This window comes from Marmota monax, unplaced genomic scaffold (assembly GCF_021218885.2).
Source record: "Marmota monax isolate L192 unplaced genomic scaffold, Marmota_monax_Labrador192_F-V1.1 WCK01_AAM20220418_F8-fsc00030, whole genome shotgun sequence".
Taxonomy (NCBI): domain Eukaryota; kingdom Metazoa; phylum Chordata; class Mammalia; order Rodentia; family Sciuridae; genus Marmota; species Marmota monax.
Window position 1 is genome coordinate 4,636,209 of NW_026691988.1, and position 25,476 is coordinate 4,661,684.

Genomic DNA, 25,476 nt, shown 5'->3' on the forward strand with positions numbered 1-25,476 from the left:
CAAAGGTGGAAAAGAATATTAAAAATTTATGGGCACATGTTGAAACCAGTGTAGTAAAATGAATACTTTGGGAAGAGAGATTTTGAGACTATAAACATATTCTTTTTTTCATTAAAGTTCTGCCTATCAATTTTCACATTCTTCAGCACATTTTAACATTTGTGTTCTAAGGCTGCTTTTCTATTTTATTCTATAAGAATTTGTCACTTCTCCCAAATTTATTTTTCTATAATTTATTTATATCAGAATAGATTTACAGATATTTTATTCTTTAGATTACAATTAATTTCTCTCCCAATTATTCTGTTATTGGGATTTCTTTTCAGGTTCATTCCTGTGTCCTTAGACAGACCCCATTTTTTCATTCCTTACTTATTGTAGCAAGATGATCTATGCTTATCTTCGACCCTTATTTTTCCTGCTTCTGCTCTAGAATCAAGTCATTTTACTACTGATTCCTTGTTGCTTTGGTTAAGAAATGATATTTATACCAAGATCTGGTTGTTAGCCTTCCTATTATTACTGGGATATCATTGCTTCTATGATCTCTTAGTGGACAAAGCTAGGAAATAAATGTATATTTATAAATTCATGTGTACACACATCCATAATTTTATTTGATTCTGTGTACAGAGAATAAACATGATTTCATATAGATGTTTCCAACTCTGATCCAGTACCACAGGGTACATTCTAACCTTTCCCCTGTCCTTAAAATATATAGCCTTTTGAGTCTGTCTTCTTTTACTTAGCAGAATGCATTTAAAATATATCTACATTTTTGTATGAATCAATAGTTTGTTATTTTTATGTCTGACTAGTATTCCATTGTTTAAATATAATATTTTTCTGTTCACTTATTGGTTGTTTATAATTTTTGCAATTATGAATAAAACTTCTACAAATTACTTCATGTAGGTTTTGGTAAAAATATGTTGTTAATGCATCTCCATAAATATCTAGAAATGAGGTTGTTAGTTTGCATAAATGTGCATTTAATTTTACAAGAAGCCACTGAATTGTTTTCCAAAGTGGCTGTATCATTTTGTACTTCTACCAGCAATGAATGAGGATCTCTGTTATTCTACATCTTTGTCAGTTTGAAATAGTCATTTTTAAAATATTAATTCTCATTGTTATATAGTGTAGTGATATCTCATTGTGATTTTAATTTTATTTCTATAGTGACACTGTATATCCTGTACATCTCTATGTATGCTGTATGCGTATTTGAAATCTGTATGTCTCCTTTACTGAAGTGTTTATTATGATCTTTTCACTATTGTTTTAAATATTAGATTGTCTTCCTTTTGTTGAATTTTAATAATTCTGGGTTGTTATCAAATAGTATCACCTGAAAATATTTTCCCCAGTTGTTTGTCTTTTCATTTTTATAGTCAAGTCATTTTTCTCAGATCCCCTTTTCCTTTTGTTAGGAAATGATATTTAAACCAAGATCTGTTTTACATTCTTATATTTTTTTTAGTTTAATAAACTTCAGTTTAACAAATTATTCTTCTATGGATTATGCCTTTGATGATATTTTGTATATCATCAAACCCAAAGTTAACTCAGATTTTCTCTTAAATTTTATTCTGAAAGTTTTATAGTATTGCATTTTAAACTTAGGTCTACAATCATTTTGAGTTAATTTTTGTATAATATGTTAACTATGTGTCAAGATCATTTTCTGCATGTGGATATCTAATTATTCCAACAACTTTCCTGAAAATACTATTTTTTCTTCATTAAATTTGTACTTCTTGTCAAATTCTGTTGACTATATTTCTCTATAGTGTGTCTATTTCTACTCCTTATATTCTGTTCCATTCATCCATGTGTCTGTATTTTCTATAACATATGCTGTTTTGATTTCTGAAGCCTTAGTGTAAATTTTGAAATTAGGTAATATGTTTTCAGACCATTCTGCCATACACACCCCAGAATTGCTATTTCAGTTTCTTGTCTTTTCTACATTAATTTTAGAAAAAGGTAGTCACTATCTACAAAATTTTGATGCAATTTTGATTGAGATAGCATTGACTCTATAGAACCCACTGGGTAGAATTGATCCATAACAATATTTAATCTTAATTTATGAACAGTATATCTTTACATCTATTTAGATTTCCTTTTATTATTCTTCAGTGTTTTGTAAATCTCAATATACAGATCCTACACATATTTTGAAAGGCATATGTAATTTACTCATTTGTTTTGGTGTTACCCAAATGTAGCTTGTTTTTGCTTAAACTTCCCCTTGGTCATTCCTGATATCCAGGAATATGATTGGCTTTTGTATATTGACCACCTGTCCCATGATCTTAGTAAACTAATCTATTAGCACTAATAGCTTTCTCACAAATCTCTTGAGGTTTTTTTTTTACAATTGTTTCTTGACTTTTTTCTTCTATCTCAAAATCTAAAACTAATCTGTAAATCAAGACAGTTTTTTTCTTTTCCTACTTACATGTTTTTTTTTTTCTTGCACTGTTCATCTAGTTAGAACTTTCAGTATGATGCTTAATAGTAATAGTGAGAGAGGACATCTGTGCTGTGTTTTTAGTGTTAGGAAGAAAGCATTCCCTTTCTCACCACTAAGGCGAATGTCTACTATAGTATTTTAAACATTCCCTCTATTAAGGGAGTTTCCTTCTCCTAACTTGGCTGAGAATTTTTATCAATGCTGAGTTTTGTAAAATTCTTTTTCTTTATCTATTAAGATGATTGTATAGTTTTTTAATCTACTAATATGGTGAATTTATATTAACTTTCCAATATTGACCCAGGCTTACATTCCTAGGATGAATATTACTTGGTTCTTACATGTTTTTGGATTTGATTTAGTGCTTTGTTAAGAATTTTTATGTTTGTATTTTTGAGGACTTTTCTAGAAAAGATTTTGTAGAATTGACATTATTTCTCCCTAAAATGTTTGGTAGGATTCATCAGTAAAACCAGATGGGCCTGGATTTTTGTTTTGTTCAATTTTGAAGACTTTTTTTTTTAAGAGAGAGAGAGAGAGAAAGAGAGAGAGAGAGAATTTTTAATATTTATTTTTCAATTTTCAGTGGACACAACATTTTTATTTTATTTTTATGTGGTGCTGAGGATCGAACCCCGCGGCCCTAGCATGCCAGGAGAGCATGTTACCACTTGAGCCACATCCCCAGCCCCAAATTTTGAAAACTTTTAACCACACATTCAAACACTTTAATGGATGTGGAAACATTCAGATCATCTATTTCTTCTTGAGTGAGTTTTGGTAGTTTGCTTCTTTTAAAGATTGGTCCTTTTCATTTAACTCTTTGAATTTATGTGTAATGTTATCTCTAGTATTCCCTCATTTGTCCGTTAAAGTCTCAGGGATTAATAGCAGTATCTCTCCTTTTATTCTAGATATCGTAGTTTACATATTCTCTCTCTTTTCCTTCTTTTCTTGGTCAGCCTATATAGAGGTTTATCAGAATGACTGGTTATTTTTTAAAGCTTTCAGTTTCGTTTTTTTCCTGTTATTTTCCTGCCTTCAAAGTATTCTATATTGATTTCTACTGTAATTCATGTGCACTAGAAAAGAATGAGTTTTGCGTTAGATGGAATATTTTTTAAATAGCAGTTAGTTCAAGTTGGTTGACAGTGTTTGGGGGATTTTACTAATTTTCTGTCTACTTATTTCATCACTTACCAAAAAAGAGTGTTGATATCTTCAACTGTAACTGTGAATTTATCTACTCTCTGCCTTACTTGTTCTGAAATTCTCTTGTTATGTGTCTATATTTTTAGGATTGTTATCTTCACAGAGAATTGACTCTTTTGTCATTATCTGTCCCTCTTTATCCCTAACAGTAATCTTCATTCTGAGGCCTACTTTGTCTGGTATTATTTTGGTCTCTTTAGCTTTCATATGATGAAGGTTCTCAAGGTATATTTTTCTTCATCTTTTTATGGTTATCTTACATCTTTGAACTTACAGTGGTACTGTATACACAGAGTAGAACAGGTCTTGATTTTTTTTTTCCATCTTAAAATCTTTATCTTTTAACTAGTATAGATCACTCACATTTGAATTATTGATATGTGTAAATTAAGGTATACCATTCTGCTGATTATCTATTTGTTCCATTTTTTTTCTTTGTTTTTCCTTTTTCTTCATTTCCTGGACTTAAGAATTTTTAAATGATCATGTTTTATCTTCACTGTTATATGTACTTCTTTTAAAAACAATTTATACCACTTTTTTAAATTGATCTGCACCTTTCTTCATATTATGTATATATTATGTGTTCTCATATGCTATAAGAACACACTATATTTTTCTATTTTTGTTATTTTGTTGAAGGCCTTCACTTTTTAGAGTAATTAAAAAATTAAAATAAGAGACAGTAACTTGATTTTACCCTTATATTCCATTTCTGAATCTCTTTAGTTCTAAGAGAGTCTTTAGTACTAAGAAGTCTCCAAATGTCGCTGAATTTTTCTTTTTCTTTCTAGTTCTATCAGGAGTTTGCTTCACATGTTTTAAAGCTCATTTATAAAGTGTACACACATTTAAGATGGTAACGACTTCTTGGTAAATCTATCCCTTAATTAGGATAAATTGACATCAGCCCCTGGACTTATAGTGGAACTAATTCTGAGGTGACAAATGTGCTCCAGAACATTCCCATGGGTCTCACTGAAGCTGGTCTCCACTCTAGGTCACATCCTTAGCTCTTCTCATCCCCACCCACAAGATAGAACTTTCCTTACTTCCCTTATCCTGAGCGCACTCTAACTAAATTCACTTATTCCTTACCTTAGTCCCTATTTCTAGAAAAAACTAACACCACACTAGAAAATTTAATAAAATCTCAGACTAAACAATTTGCATAAATTGTAGGCCAGGGCACACTTTACATACTAACAATTTATATACTAAACAATTTGTATAAAAGCCTAAGACACACTTTACATACTAACATTTTGCAGGAATCCTAAGACAGCAAGATCAAAGTTAAAGGCAGGTGAAACCAGTAGAAAGAGCAAATACACAGTGGCATATGTTTAAGAAACTATGGTTTAGTCACTTGGTACCAGTGACTTGGGGCATCTTCCACACAAGCCTTACTGAAGTTCTTTGCCTTGGGATAAAATTTAGAGGAGTGTGAGGGAAGGGGGAATAGGGAGAGGTATTTACCCATTGCCTCCTTTCTTTACTTGATTCTCAGGAATCTAAGTGCATTCCAATGGGCATTAAGTTCCCTACACTTCTAGAAAATGTTGAAAAATAAAGCATTTTAAACATTTAAATACTCCCTTATTTTTCTTATCTTGTGAATCTCTATTTTAAGCATTGAGTTTACTATAAGAGAACAACACCTTTTCAAATCTAAAGCTCTAGACTTAGATGGATTGTGTTTCCCAGGTTTCTGGAAAGTCAGATCCAAAAGAGAGAACTGTGCATAGTGGGAGAGAAACCATGGCATTTATGGGTCTGATTGGTTTGGAACTATGTGCTGGCGCTGCTCTGACTCACTAAGAGCACATGATGGAGGTTTTGTGGAAACTAGACTCAGTATCAGGGAGGCCAAAGGTCCACAAGTTTCATAAGGCAATATCCTTGGTAACTGGAATCTCCTGGGAAGAAAAGGCTGAAGTCTTGGAGGCACCTGGGACTGAGCACATCTGAGAAGTTTTACAAAGAAGGAACTTACATAACCAATGATCTAATTTGAATAGCAAACAGGAGAAAATAAGAAAAAGCTAAATACAAATAAAACAAGCTGTTTCATTGCTGTTATTTGATTTATCAAATAAAAAAAATCTGGACTTAGTAAAGAGGCTCTTAATTGAAAAGTTCTTGCAGTGGGGAAAGAGACTATTGCAATATGGAGAACACTTTGACCATAAAATCTGCAAGAGTCCTATGGATTAGGCAAAAGATTTTCCTTTTACTGAGAAGGGTAAACAAGAAGTGGGATGTCACACCCGTGACAAGACCATCCAGTAAATCAGAGAACATTGTACCCCTAAGCCCCTATTCTCAAAAAGGGCTAAGAGGGGGCTGGCTGTTTGCTGGTTTGGGCTGAAGTTAACCAGAATTCAATGACAATCTCTACTGAAGTTTTGTTAGTAAGCATTTTGTTCATATTGACTAAGAGATCAGAATCAGTTAATCATTTATACAGCAAAGAAAGGGAATTTGGAAGGTCTGTATTTGGTCTTGTCATAGGGAAACAAGGGGGTCTGTGAGTCTTATCTGAGTCATTAGAGGAAGGGTTGTTTTTTGCTATTATCATTTCTGAGGACACAAAACATGGAAGAATTTCTTTAACCATCACTATTTTCTAAGGAGGCTCAGGTGAAATTTAGCATTGTCAGTTTAGAAGATGGCAATATGAGAAAGAATGATAATATTTAGTGTTGACAAGGGGTAGTTGGGGAATGAACATACTCTTATATTGTGGCAGCTCTGTAAGTTGATATAGCCTTTATGCAAACTCATAAATGCTATAAACTAACTCTTAGCCCATTAACTCCACCTTTAGAAAATTGTAGGGACAAAATGCTTGGACAAGGGTGTTGAGATGACATATCACACTATGGTTTGAAATAACCAATATTTGGGAACAACATAAACATCTGCCAAGGAGACCTATTAAGGACATTTACACACATATAACAATGGAATATCATGTGGTCATTTAACAAAGTTAATAGAACACAGTATGGTAATGAAGAATGTGTTCTCTAAGTCAGACTGCCTGGGTTTAAACCCAGTTCCAGTGATCATAAATGTGATCTTGGGCAATTAACTTAAATACTCTGTGCCTCAGTTTCCTCACTTGGGAAATTGAAACTTACAGGCTCAATAGAGGTTTAAATGAGGGAATCTGTGAAATCATGTATTATTTGGCACATTGTATAAAAATTTATAATACAATATTACATATTAACAAATAACATATTATTGATATACAAATGTGTCTACCATATATTAAACATGAAAATCCAATTACAATGTGAAGTACATATTATGATGCCATTTTTGAAATACGCAAGTACACACGTGTGTGTATGTGTGTGTGTGTGTGTGTGTATATATATATATATATATATATATAGAGAGAGAGAGAGAGAGAGAGAGAGAGAGGCAGAGACAGAGAGAGACAGAGACCAGAACATTCAATTTTTTCTTTCAAAAAAATACATGGGGAAAATATATAAGGCATGTTATTTTCCTTTTGATGTTAATCTCCTAATTGAAAGCAAATAAGAGAGAGGTGGAGAGTCAGGGAGTTGGGTGTGTTATAGTTAAAGCTCTGTCCCAGGGTTTCATAAACTGACTTCCAGACCACTCACGTATAATCGAATCAAGCCTTTATTGAAGCACACCGGTGGCGGCTGACCAGAACATAAAGCTGTTCCCCTGATCAGCCCCGAACAATTGCAAGAGCACTCCTTATAATCCTGAAAACCGCAAAAGGGATGTTCAGGGGGTCTAGCCAATGCAAGAAAGCCAGGTTACAGAAGCGGGACAGTGCAGTCAAGCAGAGGGAAGCCTAACCAATCACAGTTAGCCCAGTCACCCCAGTTACAGAAACAGAGCCCCGTTACCCTAGTTACAGAAACAATGCCCTATTAGGTAGTTCCAGTTCTTAAAGGTTTCTATAGCAAAAGGAAAAGAACATCTTGCCCCAGTCATGACTCTTCTACTTGGCATGGTTGTTTTACAGGATGAAGTCATAAAACAAAATGGAGTCATATTTCCTCCTACTATCACAGGTGGAGTGGGAATATCATAGCTCAGTGCTATAGTTGGCTCTGGGGTAGTAATTCTTTGAGTTGAACAGAGGTTGATTTTCATGGAATCAATTTGTGGTGAGGTTAATTTAATCCTTAAAGGCAAAAATACTGAAAATATGCAAGTGCTTCCTGCAATAGTTAATCAATTACTACACATCTTAAAGCTTAGGAGATAACCAGCGGAAACTGGGCGTGAAATAATCCTAGTTATGATGAACATCAATTCACATTCTCCTCAAAACTTGCTAAACCACTCTTCCTTCAAGTTCTTTATTTTTTTCCTTCCTTAAATCAGTGATAATTTTTTTGGTGTCTCACTAATATTCACAAGTCACTGAAGACCCAGAATAGCAAAAACAATTCTAAGCAGGAAGTGTGAATCAGGCAGTGTATCGATACCAGACTTCAAACTATATTACAGAGCAATAGTAACAAAAACAGCATGGTACTGGTACCAAAACAGGTGGGTGGACCAATGGTACAGAATAGAGGACACAGAGACCAATCCACAAAATTACAACTATCTTATATTTGATAAAGGGGCTAAAAGCATGCAATGGAGGAAGGATAGTATCTTCAACAAATGGTGCTGGGAAAACTGGAAATCCATATGCAACAAAATGAAACTGAATCCCTTTCTCTCGCCATGCACAAAAGTTAACTCAAAATAGATCAAGGAGCTTGATATCAAATCAGAGACTCTGCGTCTGATAGAAGAAAAAGTTGATTCCAATCTACATATTGTGGGGTCGGGCTCCAAATTCCTTAATAGGACACCCATAGCACAAAAGTTAATAACTAGAATCAACAAATGGGACTTACTCAAACTAAAAAGTTTTTTCTCAGCAAGAGAAACAATAAGAGAGGTAAATAGGGAGCCTACATCCTGGGAACAAATTTTTACTCCTCACACTTCAGATAGAGCCCTAATATCCAGAGTATACAAAGAACTCAAAAAATTAAACAATAATTTAACAAATAACCCAATCAACAAATGGGCCAAGGACCTGAACAGACACTTCTCAGAGGAGGACATACAATCAATCAACAAGTACATGAAAAAATGCTCACCATCTTTAGCAGTCAGAGAAATGCAAATCAAAACCACCCTAAGATATCATCTCACTCCAGTAAGATTGGCAGCCATTATGAAATCAAACAACAACAAGTGCTGGCGAGCATGTGGGGAAAAGGGTACACTTGTACATTGCTGGTGGGACTGCAAATTGGTGCGGCCAATATGGAAAGCAGTATGGAAATTCCTTGGAAAGCTGGGAATGGAACCACCATTTGACCCAGCTATTCCCCTTCTTGGACTATTCCCTAAAGACCTTAAAAGAGCGTACTATAGGGATACTGCTACATCGATGTTTATAGCAGCACAATTCACAATAGCTAGACTGTGGAACCAACCTAGATGCCCTTCAATAGATGAATGGATAAAAAAAATGTGGCATTTATACACAATGGAGTATTACTCTGCACTAAAAAATGACAAAATCATGGAATTTTCAGGGAAATGGATGGCATTAGAGAAGATTATGCTAAGTGAAACTAGCCAATCCCTAAAAAACAAATGCCAAATGTCTTCTTTGATATAAGGAGAACAACTAAGAACAGAGCAGGGAGGAAGAGCATGAGAAGAAGATTAACATTAAACAGGGATGAGAGGTGGGAGGGAAAGGGAGAGAGAAAGGAAATTACATGGAAATGGAAGGAGACCCTCCTTGTTATACAAAATTACATATAAGAGGAAGTGAGGGGAAAGGGAAAAAAACAAGGGGGAGAAATGAATTACAGTAGATGGGGTAGAGAGAGAAGATGGGAGGGGAGGGAAGGGGAGGGGGGATAGTAGAGGATAGGAAAGGCAGCAGAATACAACAGACACTAGTATGGCAATATGTAAAACAGTGGATGTGTAACCAATGTGATTCTGCAATCTGTATACGGGGTAAAAATGGGATATCATAACCCACTTGAATCAAATGTATGAAATATGATATGTCAAGACCTATGTAATGTTTTGAACAACCAATAATAAAAATTTAAAAAAAAGAAAGAAAAATGGAATTTAAAAAATCCTTCCCTTCAAATAAGTATAGAAGCTGAGTAAAAGATTTGAATTCTAATTCTGCCCCTTTTTCTCCAAATTTGTGAAACTCTGTTTTCACATATCAAGTAGAAATTATACTAGTACCTATCACAGTCATGGCAATTCATTCAGTTAACAATGAAGACCTTTTGTAAGAGCACCTAGCACCAGGTAAGCACTTGGGGAAAGGCACAAACACCAGGTATGGACTGTGGCATTACTTCAGGAAGCCCCACAGAAAGGGGCATTTAAGTTGCTAGGCTATCAAGGCAGAAAAATACTAACAGATGAAGGTGGCAGTGGTGGGGAATCACTTTCTCTGGTCCCCTCTGTCCCTTTCTTTGTTTTCTATCCTTTTTTCCCAACAATCTCTTTCTGTCTGCAGATCTCTTCTTCCCTGGTCTCACATTATTTCATGTTATTTTCCTTTGGATGTTAATCAGGTTCAAATGAGGTTCCATGGTCAATGCCAGGAACAAACATAAAATCATTATAGAGATCTGTTCTGAAATGAAACACTGAAATTTAATGAGCACTTAAGATCTTAACATGTTGTGGATGAAGAACAAACTGCTCTGTGTAAGATATGTGGATCATGTTGCTGAATAAGAACATAAAACAGCACTCTTTGGAACTGACAAGTGACATCTTACCTATTACATACACACTGTGATGACTGGAAGCTGGGAACACATCATCAGGTAAAAGTGAAGAATGCTAGAAAAAACTAAATGATTAAAGAATTCACACGTATATAGCCTTATATAAATGACAAATCGAAGCTCAGAGACTTTGGGGATATGTGCAAGGTCACACAAACTTAACATCTGAATGTCATTTGTTTTAACTCAGTTCAGAGTCTCTCTGACTGGCACATGTTTGGAAATGAATGTCTTCAACTTGGCTTTTCCAAGGTCCTTCCTTCCCTTCCCCCTCCCAGAAGAGCTCTGCCTCTCTTTGTAGAACACTTATCTCAAGGCATTACAATTATTTACTTGGCCTCTCCTAAAATAGACTATGAACTTATTCAGACCAGGGACTGTCCCTTTTATTTGTGTTCTTAGCACCTGGCTTAGATGCCTGGATTATCTAAGCACCTGGAAGGCGTTTAGCAAGTGTGACTGCAATGAACCCATGTGACTTTTTTAACTCCAAATTTAGAGATCTTCCTCTTTCTTAGAATGTACTACTTCCCCTGGGACTATATTGCCCCAAAACTGGTCTGTGGAATGCTAGAATCATTGGGGGTACTTGATTTGGAAATTGCATTTAAGTTTTACTTCAGACCTAGAGATGAGCTGTTCTGTGTAGGGGACCAGGAAATCTTTAGTGCCTCATGTGACTCCAATAAAATTGACAGCTCAGAAACCTTCCTTTGAGTGATTTTTATAAAAGTGTGGCTTGGAAGGGAGAGAGCCAGCCAGCTGGCACACTTTCAAAGTGTTTAAGACTTATTTTAAAGAGGCTTTCCTGTTTAGCTTTGGAGTCCTCTTGATAACTCAGAACAGTGTTGCTCAGATTGACCACTAAGGGACAGCAGAGTATGGGAAAAGAAGAGGGCCACAACTTAAAATAGAGATACTCCCTTCCATATAATACAACATTAAAGAAATGCCCCCCCAAAATTTTTTGTACTATATTTCAACCCCCTTTGCACTTTTACCTTCTATCATAGGGATCTTCTTCAACCAAGGAAACAAATCTTAGCTGAAGACTAAGGAACATTGTCAGGAAGCGGAAACTTTTAAAATTGTTGAAAAAACAAAACAAAACAAACAAACAAAAAACCCTACTACATCATTTGAATTATGTGCTTTAGAATACTGTATCAATAAATTTTGGTCAAGAAAGAATCTAATGATAGAAATTCCAAAACCATTATTATACCTAACTTTTTTCATGTCTCTTAAAATAAACACAAAATCTTGCACAGCATTTTTTAGACCATAGTGTAGAATTTTAAACACTTTAATCCATTTACATGTGACTTGAGAAAAGTGATTTTTTGAAGCAACATTTAGTAGATGCCTAAAACACAGTAGGTTCAAAATAAATGATCAATTCCTTAATGCTCTTAATTCTCAGGCATTTAGTTATGGATATAAGATTATGGCCTCCAAATCAATCTGTGCAATCTTCTTGAGCTCTACATAGATACATCTATTTGTTTATTAGTCCGTCTCCACTTCATTGCCCAAAGGCATCCCAACTTCAATATGTTCCAGCTGGAAATCCTTTCCCTTTTCCACCATATTTCCAAACTGTCTCCTCCACCAGGTTATCTAGGCTAGACTGTAGGAATCATCCTAGAATTTTTATTATTTCCCATTCACATCATTAAATCCATCTTTCAATTTTTTTTTTTTTTAGGACAGCAATTTAACTCATTAGAAAGATTTAGGAAAGATCCTCAAATTTGCAAAATAAAGACAGGATAACCAGGTTCAGAGAGGAACCAAGTGGAAACACCATCACTGAGTGATCTTCTTAGAAAACCACCACAGGAACTTTCCACCTTAGCTCCACTCTAGCACCGAGGGCTAGGGACAGCATCATCACAGCTGCTGTGAAGAATCTCTAAGTCAGTCTGTGCTGGCATCATGCCTGTAGCTTCTGAATAGTTCCTTACACAATTTACACATTTTGTGGGGTAAAGACGTCAGAAGCAGACTAAGTGTTATAATATGGGTCCTGATGTCCCCTCGCTTGGTATTTTTCATGCGCAGGAAGAATATTTGGATATTGGGTACTTAAATTAACATAGGTTTGTTACAAATAGCACATTTACCCCCCTCCATACCTATATTTAAAATTGCTTCTTTTTCTCTTCACATAATTTCTTATATTACCAAAAATATACTCAGCTCCTATCCAAGTGGCAACTCAATTCTCCCAGTTATTGCTCCTTGTCACCAGTACTTCCATCTAATTCTTCCAAGACTCTGATCATCCAGACAAATCAATAAAGGCCATCTGTACAGATCCATGCCTGAAGACATCTCTTATTTCAGGCAAAGCGTAGGTTGAAATTTACCAAACTACTAAAAATTCTGTTTTCTGGAAGAATTTCCCATCCACACAGTTCTTCAGGACAATCTCTGAGAATGAGGATATGCCAGAGATGTCATCTTGTGGGAGGTGTGGTCATATTCATAAATCAGTTTTTATATACATTGTTCTTTCTAGATTGTCAAGTGATCAGGAACACCCAAGAGAGACACCAGAGAGACAAAGCAGCAGAGGAGAAATGTTGTGACATTTTTGGTGGTAAACATCAGTTGAAGTCATTTGTCCTTACAGTTAGGAGTGAGTTTTGGTATGTCTCAGATTCCTAAGTCCCCCTAGACTTTAAATGACACATTCTTGTATTTTCAAGTTTAACATTCATCCTCTGTAATATGTGTACTGACCAAAGTAACTGGGGTACCTCCTACTTTCTGATAACCATGTTATTTTAGCATATATTATCAATGTTATTTTTTTTTACCAGTATATTGTCCTTTAGAAAAAAACAGTAAATTTATTTCTAGAAACTTTCTCTGTAACAGATTGTCAATTAAATGCTTTATTTACATTTACCAGTATACTCATTAATATGAATCATCCTCACAAAATACTAAATAATAGGCATTATTATTTGCATTATATTTGTAAAGAAACCCACATAAAGTTACCAAATAAATGGCAAAGCCAGAACTTATATCTAAGTCATTTAGCTACGGAGCCATGGTGTTAACTATTAGTTGACTGTGGGAGGCCAACCTTATGGGTGACTGAGTTACACTCCCTAGCTGGGTGCTGAAGCGCTCAGTCACAGAAATGGGTGTGTCTTGCTACAGCCCCATGGGTGAAGCTATGCTCACATGTTCCTTTGTAATATAACCCCTTGCCCTGTTTAGGATAGAATCTTCCATGGAAGTGCCTTGTGTGTGTCCCCTCCTCTTACTGTGCCCTTGGGTGTGGCCTACCCAGGTGTCAGTCAACCTGCTGACAGTGGACATCATGAAGATAGACTCAGCCCCCTGAAACCTGACCCCTTGCCTCATTTGAATAGCTTCTCCTCAATAAAAGGGGTCAGCGCTTGCTCTCTCTCTCTCTCTCTCTTTCTGCGGACCCTTAAGGTCAGAGGAGCCGTCACAGCAACCCTAAAGGAAAAGGTATTTGTGTCTCTTGTGTGGTTTTTTCGTGCAGCCCAGTTAGCCCAGTTTAACTAGAGTGACCCCTGAGCCTTTTAGTCGTGAGAACAGAAACCCGGCAGTTGACAGTACCTTGGATGAAATAATTCTGGAAGAGAGCAGAGTTAGATTCAGTATGGACTTATTTTCCTGATCCTGACAAAGAATGGTAGAGAAGAGGGAAGGTATTTTCTCCCTGAAACAAAAACAAAAAACACCTAATCTGTCATATACATTTTAAACACTGTTTACCTTGACATATGTTACAGAACTATTGATTATAGATCTATTTCCAACATTGGCTGGAGCTTTTGATTTGAACAACACTCAATTAGATTTGTAGTAAGCTCAAAGCTTGAAAATTGAGACTTATAAGTTAGGGAGTAATTTTTAGGAAATACTTCATTTCCCCAAATTTTCTATTTTAATGCTTGCTTTACCAGATTTTGGAAAACATAAACCTGTGTTCATTTACTGTACCTACAAAGCACAATTGTTACATAAATTGAAAATCTGAATCCACTGGACAATTTGCATTTCCTGATATTGCTGCTGTATAAATGTTTCTCCCCAAATTTACATGTTGAAACCTAACTCCAAGGTGATAGTACTAAGAGGAGGAGACTTGGGGATGATTATGTCATGAGAAACTCTTCTCTTATAAATGGAATTAGTGCTGTATAATAGAAGTCTGAGGGAGCATCCTTGCCCTTTCCATCACGTGAGGATGCAGAGGCATTATATATGAAAAAACAAGCCCCCTTCACACACTGAATCTGCTGTTGCCTCCCCAGCCTTCAGAATATGAGCAATAGTCTCTGTTACTTCTTAATTACCCAGTCTAAGGTGTTTTGTTACAGCAGCCAGAATAGACTAAGACAGACATACTCAGATATGTCTCATGAAATTTTTGGTCCTAATTCAAAAATAAATATTTTGTGCTACCTTTTCATCTTCTTGACCTACTAAGTAGATATAAATTTGGATTAAGAAGTTCTAGACCAATGGCTCCTACTTTTTGAATACATTGGAATCACCTATGGTGCTTGATAATAAGGTAGTTTTTCAGGTTCAAATTCCACTCAGGTAGAAACTAAGAAGCAGTAGTAATTTCTGTTTCTGCCTTCTTGTGCATGCCAAATTTTGTTTTTTTGTAATTTTATATTCCATTTCTAAAGGAAGATCTTGCCATGCACCATCATCATTATCATTAGCTCCTTACACCTTTAAATCTGATTTTTTCCTTCTTTACATATTCTTATCTGGTTGCGTTTCAACTTTTAAAAATATTAAAATGACTTTGATTGAATTCTGGCAATTTTCTGATGCCTTTTGTCTGTGTGGTCACTAAACAAGCCAACAATAAGAGATTCTTCTGATTCTATAGACATAGGATTATATTCTGGGCACCTCCAAAATCACTTCAGAGTTAATTAATTTGGGGTGAGGACAGAATCATTATTTCGCTTTTTCTGGCTTGTTCCAGGATTCCCAGCTCAATCTCTTAGTCATAGTATGATAACACTGCACATTAGTCATACTTTATAAGCTTCTCAGCACTGACCTCTCTGGCTTCCACATTATTCTTGACTGATCACTTTTCATTTACCTCATATTCTCACCTCTGGTGAATTCTATCCCACCCTGCTTTAATTTCATTTTTAGTCTGCAGTTTGGTCTTGATGCAGTAGATCTTTCCCCGCTTTTCTTATTCACTCTCATCTGGGACATTCTACTCGTCCTTCAGGCTATTTCTGCTCACTACTTTTGTGAATTCTTCCCTGCTCCAAGTTGGCTCGGCAATCTGAGCTACAGATTGCACAAGAGGAGGGGCCAATGCATTTACTGTGAGGAATTCCTTTTGATATGTTCCAAAATTTCTCCTGATCACTTCACTGTGTCACTCTTTTTTTAGCCAAAAGAAAGAAACTAGGAAGCAGTTACAAGAAATTTGCTTGGGATCCACAAATCCAAAGGGGGTGGGAAATGATTTTATCCTAGTCTATTTGAACAGCTATCACAGAATACCATAGTCTGGGTGGCTTACAAACAACAGAATTTTGTTAGGTGCAGGTCAGGCTGAACTAAGTTGTCTGCAGGGCAGGCTGAACAAATGTTAGCTGTAGGATAACCCAGGCACTCAAACCCCCCTCTGTCTGGTCCTTTATCACCTTTTTGTGGCAAGTCTGAACACTCAACCCCATTCAAGGCTGAACACTTGACCACCACCCATCTGGTGCAATGGAAACCCACATCTGACCCCTGCCCCATCAACCTGAAGGCAGACGATGACACCCTTAGCAACTACTGTATGATCAAATCACTGTGCACCAAGAGGGCAGCTTGATGACCCAAAGACCCCATTAGATTTTGGCTATAAAAACTCCCTTCTGCCAGGCCACTCTCTCTTGCTCTCTCTCTCTTTCTTCTCTCTCTCTCTCTCTCTCTCTCTCTCTCTCTCTTCTCTTTTGCACTGTTGCAGTACAGATCTCTTGGTCACTTTCCTTTCAAATTTTATTTCTCACAGTTCTGGATTCTGAGAAGTCCACTGGTTCTAGTGAGGGTTCACTTCGTGGTTCATAGACAGTTTTCTTGTCCATGAGTCTTCACATGGTGAAGGGGGTGAGGGAACTCTGGTATCTCTCTCAAGGAAAAAGAAAATCAATTGAGACCATTCTTAAGGTCACACACACGTTGGAACTAGCAGAAAAAAGGTTTTAAAGCAGCCATTATAACTATCTGTGATGAGGTAAGACAAAATAAGCTACCAATGAACAAATACAGGAAATTTCAACAGAGAAATAAAAACAATAAAAATACCAAATAAAACTCTGGAACTGAAAACTAGTAGCATGTGAAATGAAATACTGTGGATGGATTTAGCCCAATGGAAGCTACCTAGAAAATGGTAAGTGAATTTGACAAATTTGTAGATCACTACAAATTATCAAGTATTAAGGACACAGAAAGAAATATGATTGAAACAAGAATAAACCATCTCAGAGAACATTCAGATAATAGCCAATGGCTTACCATCGTGTAATTTCAGCCCTAGAAAGAGAGAAGAAAGATAATGTGTGAACAAATAATTGTGAAATAGTTCCCCCTTGACACACCCAAGAACAAATGTTTAAAACTTAGAATTTTGAGTAATTAAGTATTTAATTATGCAAGTTGCTGAACTAGAATTTGAGTATGAGGTCTCTCAATTCTGAGATCAGTATTACTAAGCACCCCACCACTATTTTGCTTAATAATAAGGTGTTTATTAAATAAAAAAATAAACCTTGAAAAGTAATAAATGATATTTTCAGTGCAAGTGATTTAAGTTTTGCTAGGCAAAATCACCTATGCAAAGTTTATGCCATTATACTGAACTTAAAATTAAGTCAAAGTATTGTGACAGTTTCATTATTTTTTGTTGGGGACCGTAAATCAAGTCAAGATGGCGCCTGGCAGTTTGCCAGGAGGAGTGGTTTGTGAGGCAACGCCACCGAGCCATTAAGATGGTGGGGATTCCTTATTGGCTGATTGCTGTAACTGGATGATGCTAACTGAGTCAAGCTGTGTGTAATCAGTTAGGTATATATACCCCTGCTTCTCCGAAATAAAGCAGTTCCTGATTCAACCTTCAAGTTGCTTGTCACCTCCAGGTTATTTTGCCCAGCCGGACTGCGGCAATTTTTTAATCCCTTTGTCACAGATTATTCTGTCCAATATAGTAGCAACTAGCTCCACGTGACTATTTAAATTTAAATTAATTTAATTAAAATTAAGGCTTTAGTTTCTCAGGCATGCTTAATAACATTGGAACAGTGCAGAACACAGAACATTTCTTTCATCACAGAATTTTTATTGGCTAGTTCTGTTCTAAACTATTTGGAGTTCAAATTTATTTTCTCTTCAAAAGCATGGACTCATTGAGAACACTAAATTTTGTTCTCTTAAGCTTCAAAATTTGTTCAAGAAAATTGTAGGGAATCATTAAGATCGGTAAATATAGGTTAAAAAATTCAACAATATGAACTTAAAACAAGTCAGATATTTCTTGGAGCGGGCAACCTCCTCTTAGGTATTCACTGTATTCTTGTGCAGGTTTCTGACTGCTCCATCAGAGCTACTTCATTTTTCACAGATTTTTCTGAATCTTTTTTTGTACAATTTACTCATTCCTGTGGTCTATGCTAGGCAAGAATGGATTGTTTATGGTTATAATGGGATACTACGTGTAACGTGAATGAAAAAAACAATCTACTACATTTCTCTCACAGTTGAAGTATACTTTTCAGAGAGCTCTCTAAGAGGGACAATTTCCTAAGAACTTCCAGCATCAATCAAGGTTAAAAAAGAAAGAAAAAAAAAAGTAAAGGAGACATTTATTATTATTAACAACTTTTCAACAAAAGCTAGTCAATTTCCTGTGTTTGTGTTGTTTCAAGTTAATCAATTACACTGTAGAAAAGAAATCTGTTGCAAAGCTTACACTATATTTTAAAATGATTTCCCTAGTAACAAATGTAACAGACAATGCTTCATCCCATATGTTTATTATTTTACTAGATTGGTGTCCTTAGATTTGTTCACATCCTCTTTTTCTTTCAGAGATTCATGGCGATGTTCCTAGTAGGAAAGAAATATCTTTAACAACTGTTCCTTTTTGTTAAGTAGAGAGAGGGCTGGAGTCATGTGGGAATAGTGATAAAAACAAACAGAAATAAGTATATATGCAGATGTTTAATGAATAACCCTACTTTGCAGGTGGACTGTTTAATTTATCTACTTATTTGTTTGTAGTTTGATAAGTAGAAGGGCTTGGATACAGAAAGCAAATAGTTGTTTAAAATATAGAATTCTTTCTCTCACACACAAAATAGGGAACCAATTCTACTTTGGACACACTGGGCCTTGCTTTTGAAGAAAAAATCAGTAGAATAGTAGTGATAGCCACTCAAATATACTATAATTTTATGTCCTTTTTGTTTTGCTTTCAGGGAAATCATAAAGACATGAAAAACACAAATATAGATATTAAGTGTTATGCTTTAGCAATGTAAATTGTAGGTTATATTGAAACACGACTGCATCTTAAGGGTTTTTGCCTTTAGAATGATGAGGGAGAGAAGAGGTTCATGAGGCAGAGAATATAAGCTTTTGCTCATGGGAAGGTTTTTATTGGGATGGGGTGGTGATGTTAAAAGTGGCTTGCACAAAATGACAAGTGGAAGATGATGAGATGCGTGGAAAAGGAAGTTTTTATTTGGAAATAATTTTAAACGTACTTCAATATGTACAAAGGCCTACAAAGCACACTTAAAAATTCCCTTTACCCAGATTCATCTATTAAAATTTAGTTCCACGTGCTTGAACATATGTTTTCTGTATCTGTTTTTATCTGTGTGTTTAACTTTTTTTTTTAATTATATGAGAGTAAGTTGAGCCAAATATTTCAGTAACTTAACATTGATACATACCCTCACCAACTACCATCCCTATTCTGGTGTGGTCAGTTGGCCCAGTAATATTCTAGGGTCACATATGTCTTTTGGTTGTCTTGCATTTAGTCTCCTTTATTATGGGAAAGTTCTTCAGTTTTTATAACATTGGCATTTTTGAAGAGCATTTCCTCAGTCTTCCATTCTCTTCTAAAAATAGGAAGTTTCTCAACTTGGGTTTTGTCTGAAATTTCTTCATGATTAGATTTAAGTTATGCCTACCTACCTGGAATACCATGTTCATTATATTATGTGCTTCTTGGCATGCTTGCCAATCCACCCTTCATTAATGATGCTAATTGTGGTCTTCTAGACTAGGTATTATTTCTCCACTGTGCAGGTACTATTTTTACTTTTGCAACCAATAAGCAATCTCTGGGAAACACTTTAACATTCAAATACCTGATTCTTGTCAAAGTTAATATTCATTAATGATTTTTGCCTGAACCAATATTGATGTGCTGTTCAAAAATTATAATGTCTCTCTCTCTCTCTCTCTCTCTCTCTCTCTCTCTCTCTCTCTCTCTCTCTCTCATTAGTGTAGCCTAATTGATTCCCATTTTTCCAAAGTCTTATAATTTTAAAAATTTTCCACAATTATTTTGGCACTCAAATTATGCCAGATTTACAAGTTCACACTGGCAATATTGTCCTTACGAAATGCTCTGACATTTAAAAGAATATATTTCTAAGTTTTAGGCATAAAAATGGTTTGTTTCTCCATGTACTCCCTTTCTGTCCTGTCATTGGATCAAATCATTTCTTTGAGAAGCCCTAGTTCCTCTCATTGGTGAGAACTACTAAACAGTAAGATGTGGATCATAGGAGTGCTCATTGCTACTCAACTATCTTTGATCCTATGAAAAGGCAAATTATAGAATACTTGATGAAATGAAAAGCTGGTATTTTCCTGCTGAAAGTGCAAGGTACTTGGAAAAGTTATATGTATACACATAGGTGTGTGTATCTCTATCTGTACACTTTCTTGGTAATAAATTTATATAGTCTATAAGTTTTAAATGGGGTGTGTGTGTGTGTGTGTGTGTGTGTGTAAGGAACTGAGGGAGGGGGTCATTTTCTTTTATGCAACAGCATTATTATTGGGTGCTAGCAAAACAGGGATTTCCAAGACTTATGGAGACAATATCCTTTACACAAACTCTCAAACACAGCACTTCCTATGGTGGCAGTGGTAAGATCCCTTTAGTCATCTTGAGAATAAAACAAGAGATGTGGAGGACCTTATCAGGAAAGCTGATGCAGGAGAAGAGAATATGTGGGCACCAGCATGTTTCTATTCCATTACAAACTTGGAAACACATAGATGCACCATGTGGGGAACCCCAGGAGCAACCTGGAGACACTGCAACAAGACTTACTTCTGAGCCATCATATCAGTGAGAGCTTGAACATGAACTGGGAAATCAAGTCAAAATGAATTGATTTAAAACTCACAGACTAGTGAAGCCTGCAATACCAGGGATGTTACACACACACACACACACACACACACACACACACACACACACCATTTAAAACTCACAGACTAGTGAAGCCTGCAATACCAGGGATGTTACACACACACACACACACACCCACCCCCCCACCCCCCCACACACACACACCATGTAAAACTCACAGACTAGTGAAGCCTGAAATACCAGGGATGTTACACACACACCCACCCACCCACCCACCCACCCCCACACACACCCACCCACCCACCCACCCCCACACACACAAACAAACACCATTTAAAACTCACAGACTATATAGATTTATTACCAAAAAATAAACAGATAAAGATTCACACACCTACGTGTATACATATTACTTTTCCAAGTACCCTGAACTTTCAGCAGACTCCAGACAAGGTATGGGTAAATGAAAATAAAAGTAATCCAGTCTCTAGCTTGAAGATTCAGATGCAATGTTGCACTTATTCATAGTTAAATAAAGTAAAAATTATTCACCTGTCAGGTCAGGTGGATTCTGAAAATCTTCTTTAGACTATATGCCTCATTTAAAAAAAAAAAAAAAGCACCAAATGTCTAAAGAAACCAGCTTGGCCCCTATTTCTCTATTTGAACTTTAGATGACAGCAAGAGTCTACACTTCCAGGGACATGGCTAATTTAAAATACCACTCCAGCCCACTCCAATTGCCGCCCACTACTCTGTAGTAGGTTTAAAACTATACTGCTTTTTAAGGATCCAAGGTGATGTACTATGTAAGTTATTGCTTGTTTTAATAAATTTTTATTGATTTTGGACACTGAAAACTGGCTATTAGCTTGGGAAATACTTTACCATTGATTAGATTAATGTCAATTTGAAAAAGATATTTCTCCAAGTCAGTTCAAGCTGTCCAAAGCAAAAATAAATAAAAAAAAAATTAAAACATCCAAAATTCTAAAATTACAAGCAATAAAAACTGTTTCTCAAATTATGTTTAAAGTGATTATGAGTAAACTCTTGCTCTGTCTTCACACTCTATACTATAGGGATTTTGAGATTATAATTTGAAGGAGATGTAATTTCTTCCTTTTGAGGAAAAAAAAAAAGAACTCTAATTTGTCATTACTGCCAAAGTGGCTGCTCAGGGGAGCTAGCTCAGGAAATAAAACTCAGTGTTTGGTGGCCTAATTATTTCTCAACTCTGGTGGCTACAGATGAGATTTTTCAAAAGGTAAAGTGACACAGGCAGAAAATAACTTTTTAGATAATTCACAAATTAAATTTTGAAATATAGACAATGGACTGAGTGTGTTGTCAGCCATTTATTTAGCAATATGATTTGACTGTATCTTTAATGGTTTTCTGCAAAAAGTTCCTGCTCTAAATGCATTAAAACCTTAGCAATACTTTTCAGAAAGGCCAAAAGTTTATAGATAATGTGCAAAAAAAATATTGTTATAAAATTGCTCTCACTTTAACTAGAGATATTTTTCCCTCCCAGAAGCCCAGGAAATTGCCATCTCTTTCTTTTTTTAAGTTGAAAAAATTGGGAATTTGGGAACTTGAAAATAATTCAAGCAAGAAGACAATGGTGAACAATTTCTCCCAAGATGAAGCTGTGGAGCTCTGTTATGAGCATGTGAATGGATCCTGCATTAAGACCCCTTATTCGCCAGGCCCTCGAGTGATCCTGTATGCAGTCCTGGGTTTGGGGGCTATACTGGCTGTGTTTGGAAACTCACTGGTCATTGTTGCCATCCTTCACTTCAAACAGCTGCATACACCCACCAACTTCCTGATCGCATCCTTGGCCTGTGCGGACTTCTTGGTGGGAGTGACAGTGATGCCCTTCAGCACAGTGAGGTCTGTGGAGAGCTGCTGGTACTTTGGGGAGAGCTATTGTAAGCTTCACACGTGTTTTGACGCATCTTTCTGTTTTGCCTCTTTATTTCACTTATGCTGTATTTCTATTGATAGATATATTGCTGTCACTGATCCTCTGACCTATCCAACCAAGTTCACGGTGTCAGTTTCAGCAATATGCATTGTTCTCTGTTGGTTCTTTTCAGTCACATATAGTTTTTCTATCTTTTATACTGGAGCCAATGAGGAAGGAATTGAGGAGTTAGTAGTTGCTCTCACCTGTGTAGGAGGCTGTCAGGCTCCATTGAATCAAAATTGGGTTCTGCTTTGTTTTCTTCTATTCTTTCTACCCACTGTTGCCATGGTGTTTATATATGGTAAGATATTTTTGGTGGCTAAGCATCAGGCTAGGAAGATAGAAAGTACAGGTAGCCAAGTTCAATCATCCTCAGAGAGTTACAAGGAGAGAGTAGCGAGAAGAGAAAGAAAGGCTGCTAAAACATTGGGGATAGCTGTGGCAGCCTTTCTTATCTCTTGGCTACCATACATCATTGATGCTGTGATTGATGCTTATATGAATTTCATAACTCCCCCTTATGTTTATGAGATACTAGTGTGGTGTGTTTATTATAATTCAGCTATGAACCCCTTGATATATGCTTTTTTTTACCCCTGGTTTAGGAAAGCGATAAAACTTACTGTAAGTGGCAGAGTCTTAAGGAGTGATTCATCAACAACTAACTTATTTTCTGGAGAAGCAGATATAGATTGAAAAGATCACCACAGGGATTTCGAAGATAACTAAGATCAAGTGCAAAAATAAATACTTGGATTTTGAGAGGCAAGTGTAATTATTGACCAAGTAGGAGGGTCTTACATTTGACAGTTGTTCTAAGATGTTTGTCGTCTTCAAGTAGAATTTAGTGACAGATGAATAAGATTGTAAGTTTCTTCTAATTTAGTATTTTTAATGGATTACTGATCTTCCACTTTCTTCTCTGAAATTCTTACATGTTTCTTCAAATAGTTTGAAGCATTGTAATACCTCTCCTATGCATGATCAGTATTCAGTTTTCCAAAATACACAGAGGGGGGAAAAGCTCTTGCTTAACATGAAAGTTAGATTTTCTGGGAAAAAAACTCTTCTTTAAAGCATATAGTGCACAGTAAGTAACAAGTTTATAAATTCTTGAAACATTTTTTATTCTAAAGAGACTTTGTAGTCAGTGCCCAGATAGCTCAGTTGATAGAGCATGAGACTCTTAAAAGGACTTCATGGAGACATTCAGCTCAGTTGATAGAGCATGAGACTCTTAAAAGGACTTCATGGAGACCTGGAATGTAAAACTTTCTAGTAACTGAAGGTCATCTGAAAAGCATTTGTACCCTTGTGTTTTCTGACTTTGGTAGCTCTTCCTCTCATTTTATAGGTACTGCATTCACAAAGAACATGTTTAGTGATTACTATGATTGAATATATTATTTTGGAGAACATGATTTAATATTGTAAAATATACATATGAATAAAGAGATGATCTCGGTACTTCATTTTTAGTAATTAGAAGTAAAATCAGAATTGTATTAACAAGGACAATTTAAATTATGATATTTTCACCTTTGAGTTCTTACTTTGAACTAGACACTGTATTTGGCATTGGAAACATATAAAACCAAGTGATCCAAAAATAAAAGTGGATTGTTTTGAGACAGCAAAAGCTCAAACTGGTATCATTCACTCTAGGAATAGTTTCAGTTCTCTTACCAGATATATATCTCCCAATCAACAAGAATTTTAATTCATTTTGTTGAGAAACATATGTTTCATGTTTCAAGATGCAGGAAATGTTTGAAAAAGAAAACTAACAATCCAATGATTTTCCTTCTCAAGTCTTTGAATCACTGGCTCAAATCTTACGTCTTTGCATCGTTGCCTTAAATCTTTGTTTAATAGGTGATTTTCACAGACCATTCTGTAACAAGCTTAATTTATGAAATGAGAAGAAAAAGTAACTAAGTAAATACTTCTACAAACATTTTATGCTATATATTTTATAGATGAATCAGATTGTAAATACTTTATACAAGATCACACTGTTTCATACTTGTTCACTAATATATTTTAAGTGGAGCTGAGAATATTTTGGAGAAAAAAAGTCAAAAGCAAAATAGGATAAAAGATGGAAATTTTCATAGCAGAATGCCTGTTGTGGTCGGAGCATAACATCCAGGAACAGCTGTAATGACCACTTTGAAATGATCACAGAATTTTAATCTCAGTTCATAAGAAGCCCCTCAAAGCTTGTGTCCCCTTGAGTCATAAGAAGCCCTTCAAAGCTTTTGTCCCCTTTAATGTCTTTGAAAGATACCTGTTCCTTTTGTCAATATAAATACAAACTTACATTGGCACTTATAATAGGGAAAGTAACTTGAAGAAATTTAAACATATATAGTCTTCTGTTCACCTGTATTATGTGGAATATAATCTTTAGATGAACTGACTGAAGAATAAATCCTGACCAGTGATGTTTTCAGGATCATATCAGCATCAGTTATCAGTGAATACACTTCTCCAACCTAGAATTTCTTGATTATTTTTGTATTGTTCTTGTAGC

At 35.7% G+C, this 25,476-nt stretch overlaps 1 protein-coding gene across 1 annotated transcript; it reads left to right on the plus strand.

Annotated features, from left to right (window-relative positions):
• Positions 1-22,589: 22,589 nt before the first annotated feature.
• Taar9 (trace amine associated receptor 9) lies at positions 22,590-23,636 on the plus strand. Its single transcript, XM_046448531.1, has one exon. The coding sequence runs from the start codon at positions 22,590-22,592 to the stop codon at positions 23,634-23,636; it is 1,047 nt and encodes a 348-aa protein (XP_046304487.1).
• Positions 23,637-25,476: the final 1,840 nt, after the last annotated feature.